Genomic DNA, 7779 nt, shown 5'->3' with positions numbered 1-7779 from the left:
AGTTTTGGGAGGAGCCGGTGGCATGGATGCGGCAGCCTGTGTTGTAGAGTGAGCGGGGGACGGTTGTGGGCGATGCCTGCCCAGATGTCTCCTCTTCTGTTGTAGCAGAGGCAGGGCCCATGGGTTGTGTTTCGCACCCACCAGAGGAATGAGCTGCTGAGGACTTGGTGTCCAGGTGACTTAGGAAGCATTGAAAATCTTATCCTTACCCTGTAAGGCATCGCTCCTGGAAAAGTCAGCTGTCAAAATCCCAGATCTATCTAGGAAAACAAATTGTGTCGTGGCTTCTGCTTTTCACGTTTTGCTGCTTTTCCCCTGTAAACTTTTTGCTGGCCTGTGGGTTTGGTACTAAATCGATGACAAACTATGTGCCGCTTCAACATTTCTGTAAGTCCAAATCATGAGCAGTAGAGTATTACATACTAATAGTAGTGCTTTTTTTTTAATCTGTGTTAATTTTGTTGTCGGTCCTCAATACTTAAGAGCAAGACTGCTGTGATTCTCTGTGCTGATTTTTGGCTGTCTTTCTGAACTTTCTCCTGGACGTTGCAGGGCCGGGCGCTGCTCCACTGGGCGTGCGACCGAGGACACAAGGAGCTGGTTTCAGTACTGTTACAGCACGCTGCCGACGTTAACAGCCAGGTAAAAAAAGAATAAAAGGTTGAATTTGATTGATGTGTTATGTAGCCTCCTGACCAAACATTTTGCATGAAACTGAATTCTTTCGAAAGTCTGTAGCAAGTTCTCTCAAGGCACTTACCGCAGAGAAGAGCATCCAAAAAAAGGTAACCTGGGAAAAAGTAATGGTATTTGGGTGCATGAAATACATAGTCATAAGGGACCATTTTCACATCCTGTTGAAAGTTCTCCCTACAGTCAAGTTTTTTGATCACCTGGCTGTGGTTTCCAGTGTGAGTCATAGTACTGATGGCAAGAGAGATTTCTGCATACACGGTGTTCGGTAGCTTCCTACATAAAGAGCGTTCTCCGGGGTATTTTTTTGTTATGCTACGCTCAGCAGAACTTTGTGGCCTAATGGGAAGAGAATCCTACTTTGCCTAGCGGAAAAGCATCCCATAAATGCCTGGTTTTGACAGAGCACACCACAGGGGTGGGTGATGCTTCGGGTCATGGCGTGGTGGGCACGTGGCGGCTGCAAGAGGATCTCAGTGCTGACTGCAGGCAAAGTCAAATGGCTTATGCCGTTTCCATCCCCACATACCCACCTCATCCCCTGGGGGGTCACCATTTCTAGCACCATTTGACTGAACTGAACATAAAGCAGCTTTTTAACCACTGCAGTTCGCAGCCCACGTGTCTGAGCTTAACCAGCAGCAGTTTTAGGGTCCCTTACAAGACCAGGCTGCGAACTGCACCGGTTCAGCGACTGCTCTGCGAGTGGTTCAGCCCAGCCAGGCAGCTTGAGCCTGCCTGTGCTCATGAGTCAACACTCCTAGTTTTGTCAGCCTGTGGTAATTAAGGGCTGACCCGTGCAAATGCGATCATGTTCAGAAATAATTGTCCAACATATTTCTGTCAAATTATGATTGACTGCTCTTTACCAGCGTGGCGCTTATTGGCTTTGCTCTCCTGCCCAGCTTGGACATAGATACACCTCTGCTGACAAATTTGCTAGCTCTTACCGGTGAGATCTTAAGCAGCCTTGCAATAAATGTGTCAGGAATTTGTAAGAGGTGGACCTTAAGTACAGCTGCAATCTGAAGAATGTCAGCAGACCTGTAGCGTTCACCGGCTGCAAAATAGCTGTCTTGGTATTTGCGCACGTGTGAAATGGGTGTAAGAAGGTCGTTCTTGCCCTTGCCTGGGCAGAGTCGCTGGTGGGATGGGTGTTAGGAGGCACGGCTCAGCAGAAACTGGTGAGACATGTATCTTCGTGCGTAGACCTCCGAGTTTTCAGCTGTAATGGATTTTATGGGAGTTTTTCCTTACGTAGAAGAGAGGCAGTGGGGCCAGTGCAAACGGCCAGGGCTTTGCATGCCCTGTCAGACTTGAGCGTCGCCTTCCGGTCAGAGCTGGTGAGTGGCGTGTCGGATCCATACAGGAACAGCTTTGCCTTGAAATCAGGGAGGAGTCAGACCAGACACCTGCCCATCCCCTTCTCCCTGGCATCCGGGAGATGGTTCTGTCTGGGACACTGTACCGCCACAGCAGTCACTTTGCTTTGACGCTTGTCTCATTTCTTTGGAGGAAAAGTCTGACTCTCAGAAGAAAAGGCTGGAGGGAGAGTCATCTTATTTTTTTCCCTGAACGTGAATTTTCTGTTAAATTCTTCTCTTTTTTTTTTTTTTTTTGATGTATTGCACATTTTCTAACCAGATTATTTTTGGCCAGTAACAAAAGGTTAATAATAGCCATAAAAAGAAAATCAATCTTTGATGTTTTTTTTCCCCCACCAAGGTAATAAAGGAGAATTTTTTATAAAGGTCTCTGTTTGCATGTAGGTGTGTTCCCAGAGAAAGCAGACACATTTTTATTCTCCACCATATATAAATTGCCGTAACATTTCAAGACTTTGTGACCTAATGTTTATTTCTCTCTTTTTTTTTATTATTTTGATCTTTACCCTGTAAGAATTCACATCCAAAGCAAGAGCAGAAAGACTTTTAAGAGCGACCACAAGAAAAAGAGAAAGAGGAAAACCTCTGGCTTCCGAACAGGCCATAAACCCCAAATGTACCATCAGTTCATGCGCAGGCTATGAGGAACGGTGGGTTAAGCGTGAGGGAGTCTCTGCTGACTCGAATCAGCGGTGGGATTCTTGCAGAGAGGTGCCTTCGGTGGAGGTTCCCTGCGCAGGCGGCGTGCGAACAGCAGCTGCGATTTCCAGCTGCTGTCATCTCCACCCGCCGCTCAGGGCTTCGGGGAGTTTTCTGTCGTGTTCCATTTTGCAGCAGAACCCGCATACAGACGGCATAAGAGATCAAGAGTAAATTTGGGATTATGAGAGCTCTAAGCAGGGAGTGAAGGAAAGAAATGTCACAGACTTATTTTTTTTCTAAATTGCCAGTGTTTTAGTATGCTTCTAAAAAGTTAGTCAAACAGCGCGACAGATTTATGCTCTCTTCCATTACCTTTTTAATAAATGCTCTTCCATCTTGGCTGTCTTGGAGAGTGCTAAGGGATTTCGCTGCGCTATGCAGATGGTGACGATGGAGCTCTGCTAGGTGACCTGGCGCAAGTCCCCCCAGTTCACCGTGCCTGCAGGTGTGCCTTACTCGCTTTTTGCTGCCTGATTTTAGTTACATTTTGTTGTCAAAGTACTTGCAGCTCTGCATCAAGAGGCTTTGCAAGAGTCAGCTTGCTGCTCTTTGGGAGCAGGAGGAGAGGTCGCCTGGCTCCGCGCAGCCCTGTGGCGTGCTAGAAACCGCTTCAATTCTGGAATAACCGCACACTGCTGGCCTGCAGCGGTCCAGCGCCTGCGCTTTTTCTTTGAAACAGCAGCGCTGCGGTTCCAAAAGGGTGGTTCACTAATGTCACTGAAAAGTTGCGGCCATTAAGTTCTCTGGTTGTTCATAATTAGCTCTAAGAGCACGTTTGAAAAGAGGCGTTAGCGATTGCCGTGGGCAAGGGGACACAGAAGGGCAAGGGGGCTTCTCTGCTTTGTTGAAAAGGGGCATTTGTGTAATTGAATTACCTAAATCTGCAGAGCCAGAGGCCATTCCAGAGTGGGTGGTGGTATGGAAATAGCCAGAGCCCAGGGCTGGGTCTGAAAAGAGCCTCCTCCCCTGGAACTGTTTGCCTGAAATGTCGGCTTTTCATAGAGAGATGAAGCGAGAGGAAGGGGAGTATATTCATAACAGTTTTGGAGGAGCTCGGAAGCACAATTATAACATCCATTTCTAGCTTTAAATTATATGAAGACACGGAGAAGTTTTTCTTGCAGAGGTTGAGCAACAAAGACAAACCTTTTTTCCCTCTGGGGAGAGTTTTTCCTCACAAAGTCCAGTCAGCTCCTCCTGCAAGAGCAAGGCGAGTAAGGCAGCTTGAGAAGGAGGATTCTGCGCTCTGGTGCAAAGGCCCAAAGTGATTGCTCATCCCACGCAGGGATACAAATTACTAGTGCTGTTTTAAGAAGGGTGAAGGGCACTGTGGTACAGTCATTGTCCAGCGAGAGAAAGAAGGACGAAAAGCATCCCTCATTTGTAACAGCAGACCGTCGATTCTCCTCCTGGGCTTGCCGCGGCTGCGCTTTGTTCCATTCATGGGTGTTCTTTAATAACCATGAAACAATTCAAAGTTCAGGGCGTGCCCTTGGGCGTGTGTGGGGAACTATCCTGAAGCGGTGGCCACAGCTCAGCTTACTCTGAAAAAGCTTTTCAAGCCTGTTTGGCCATGTGAACAAGTCTTACAATAAATATTGTTAGTTGTAAGTGGAAGCGTGTCACTTGACACACAGGTTAATAGGGGCTGTGTACGTGTCTCTGTGGTAGAGCTGCTGGGTTAAAATTGTATCTCAACATCATTTTACAGTTTTTAAAGTACATCATTGTGCAAGTCTATTAATCACCTCATCAGTGTTACGGTAATCATTTGTGGATGCCGTAATTATAATTATGCCTACAAGGATGAAAAATGCTATAACTGATCTTCAGTTTTTACTTGCTGACCTTTCACTTTCCTAGAAAAGGTGCAGATCACTGTACTGAGACTTTAAACCACTTGCTAGTAAGCTCTCAGTGTTCACCCCTGGACCCTCAGGGGTTCGAGGGGGAAACTGGAGAACCGAAGCTGGCGATCATCGGGGCAGGAAATCTGTTGCTAGTCTGTGTGGATTTAATTTTGTTCCTTCACGTACACCATTGGTTTCAGTGAAAAGCACCTCGTGTCTGTGCCATCAGCAGAAAGCTCGTTGCTCTTTGGTGCCGATGATCTATCTGCTCCTGTACCAACTCTGAGTTAGCTGGATTTTTCCTTTCTTTTTTCCAAAAGACATCTAGAGTAGCAGGAGGAGTGTGGTTGCCTCCCCAGCTTGTCTTTTTCCCCAGCCTCCTGCCAGACACCTCTAGCAGGCAGCCACTTCCCTCCTCTCTTTGCATGCTAACGTGGTCGTGAGTCAGAGGACCTCAGGACCGTCCCCTTCTAATACCTTCACTCACGTCCTCATTGGCAAAAAGGAAAAGAAAAAAATCTTTTCAAATGAAGACAATGCAAACATAATAAATGGCAGGGAGGGTTCATCTCCCTCATGACTCAATCCTTCTCAAACAACATTATTATTGACTGGCCTATTGGTTGCCAAAAAGGAAAATCAATCGTACTAGAAGTAGTTGCTGGGCCACAGATCATGATACTAACCCAGCAGAGACAGGTTGATTTTTATCAACTATGCAAAGACTGATTTCCACCATTAGCCAAAAATGAAGTAGAAATTATGGGTATGTCGAAGATTGCTAAGATCGGTGGTCCGTTGGTTTTATTTGCATGGTTTTTCTGTTTTCCTGCCTGACTCTAAAAGGATTATGTTTAGGGTAAAAAGGAACGAGGGGAAGTCAGGCCTGCTTGCCTGCCTGTCACTGGCCATTTTTTTCCTTTCAGTCTTGACTGTTCTGATGGAAGACCAAAGGGCACAGGCTGTATCTTCACAGCTGTCCCCCTCCCCGGTGACTGTGTGCATGTCCATGCAGCCTTTGCTGCAAGCTGGTGGGTGCAAACACACTTAGAGGTGGGGTGTCAGCTGCCAAAGCCCTCTGCCGCTATGACCATTCGCTAAACCTGGCCAGAATTGCAAAGGAAAATGTCTGAGCCTTGTGCCCTTGCAGTTAATGTCCCTGGTATACATTTCCCCCTAACTACGCTAAAAGCCTGGCTGGTGCAGCCAGGAGGCACCCTGTCCTGGCTCCGGGGATTGCTGCAGAGGGTTTGGCATAGCTACGCTCGCAGCGAGCAAAGGACATCACAGGTACCGCTGAATTGACCATTGCTGTGGTGGGAAGGTCCAGTGGCAAACTAAACAAAGATGAAAAGCAAAGCAATGAGAGCAGAATTATCACCCACAATAGTTTCCTTCTTTCCTTGTCCCCCCGCCCCAACCCCTTCTCAGTATTTCTGTGTAGTCAGCTTTGCCAGACAGATCTCAGAAGACTCCGCAGGCTCATACCGCTTCAGTCTTGATGCTGTTGCCAATGGGTGTGAAAGCCATTAGCCAAAAGAAAGGAGAGATCTGCTTAGTGACAGAGGGGAGCTTTCTACATTAAAGCATTGACATGGTGCCAGTCACACAGTTATTAGAAGTGGCACAGCTCCACGTCTCTCCTGCGGGTCTCTCGGTGGAATGTCGGTTGGCAGCAGGTTGAATGTTAAATGGTCACCACTCAGCAGATGCTGATTTTACCTACTGGGAGAAAAGTCCCTTTCAGCAGAAACATTTGCAAAATATTTGCAGCTCTAAATATATGCTGGGAGATGCAGAGATTTATCCCTGGTTTGCTCTTCAGCTTTGGAAGACACCTCAAGCCTCATCAACACAACCTTGAGATGTTTCCTTCTGCTTGAGCAGGCTGGGCTTTTTTGCACTGTGTCTTCCCATCTTCCAGTTCGACGTGTACAGTCTTTGTTTCTTCTGCTCCCCGTAGACAGATGAATCATTGCTTCATTGCTGGTGCAGCAAAGCAGTTGGCACCTTTGCTCAGGCAATACGTGTGCAGCGTTGCCTGCAAAGCAGGCTCACCAGCCGAGAAAGCAACCACAGGCTTGTGTGGTGTTCCAGCAGTGAGTTCAGGGGCCACACGGTCCTTTCAACCACTGCGTGCAAAACCTGTGTTTGAACAGTGAAATCCAAGAGCTGGTCCTGAAGAAACCAGCAGTGGTCTCTGTTGCTCTACCCTCAAAATCGAAAGCTGCGTTAAGGGTAATCGAAATGTGGGGTTTAAAGCCAGGGACCGAGGACAGACACACATTTTAGTGGGCTGCTGTGAGATCGCGTGGCTTGTGGGCATCACCTTGTATTGCAAGCTGCGTTGTGCAGAGGGAGGCACGTTCCATGGCCAGTGCTGGAGCGGGAGGAACTCAGTCTGGCTGTAGGCCCATCGTTTTAGCTCAGGAAGCGTAACCACGCTCTGCAGCAGGGAGCCTCGTGCCTGTTTCCATGCCCGACCAGCACAGCTATTTTGGGGCACAATGGCTGAAATCTCTGCCAATGCTCACAGCAGACAGAGGCCAGCAGCAGTGAGCTTTGAGATCAGTGCAGGTGACGCCATGGTGCTGTCCTGTGCTCTAGTGCAAAGGAGAAATAGGTATCTTGCTCCCTGCTGTCTTTTATGTCTTTGCAGAGGCAAGAAAGACCCTTACCTTGAATACCTCCCTGGGAGGACATGGAATGGTCCCATGCCCCTTTGTCTCCTGCTCTCAAGGTCATCTTTGAAATGAGCACACGTTAAAAGACCTGTCATTTGTGAAGTCATTGTTGGAAATGCTTTAGCCCCTCATTAAGGTGTTTGATTAACTGCACAAACAGGATGCCACTGGCAGCCAAGCTGGTTTTTCAGGTGAAGGCATCACCTGAACACCATGGTCTCTAATCGCTGTAGGAATGGTCTCTAATCGCCATAGGAATGGTCTCTAGCCTTGCTTCATTTCCTATAGCCTTAGTGTCACCTCTCCCTGCCACAGGAATCACCTTTGCCAAGCAATCAGCTCTCTGCTCAGGGCAGATGGTTCCTAGAACGTATCCTGGGTTCAGCCTCTTGAAAAGCTTTCCCCATTTTGAAGGAGTTAAATTCTGCCACTCACCTTCTCTCTCAGGACTCTTCAATATGAGAA

At 47.6% G+C, this 7779-nt stretch overlaps 1 protein-coding gene across 1 annotated transcript in view; it reads left to right on the top strand.

Annotated features, from left to right (window-relative positions):
- Positions 1–642, top strand: part of ACBD6 (acyl-CoA binding domain containing 6) — a gene marked incomplete at both ends in the record, with an annotated part of 37292 nt that extends 36650 nt beyond the window's left edge. Inside the window, one exon of the mRNA XM_010138381.1 lies at positions 553–642. Within this exon, the coding sequence (XP_010136683.1) occupies positions 553–642 (90 nt within the window). The remainder of the gene's footprint in view (positions 1–552) is intronic.
- Between the last annotated feature and the right edge of the window lie 7137 nt (positions 643–7779).

Source organism: Buceros rhinoceros, unplaced genomic scaffold (genome assembly GCF_000710305.1).
Source record: "Buceros rhinoceros silvestris isolate BGI_N320 unplaced genomic scaffold, ASM71030v1 scaffold8546, whole genome shotgun sequence".
NCBI lineage: Eukaryota > Metazoa > Chordata > Aves > Bucerotiformes > Bucerotidae > Buceros > Buceros rhinoceros.
Note: the sequence above shows the minus strand (reverse complement) of the source record. Positions and strands in the feature narration are given on the sequence as shown.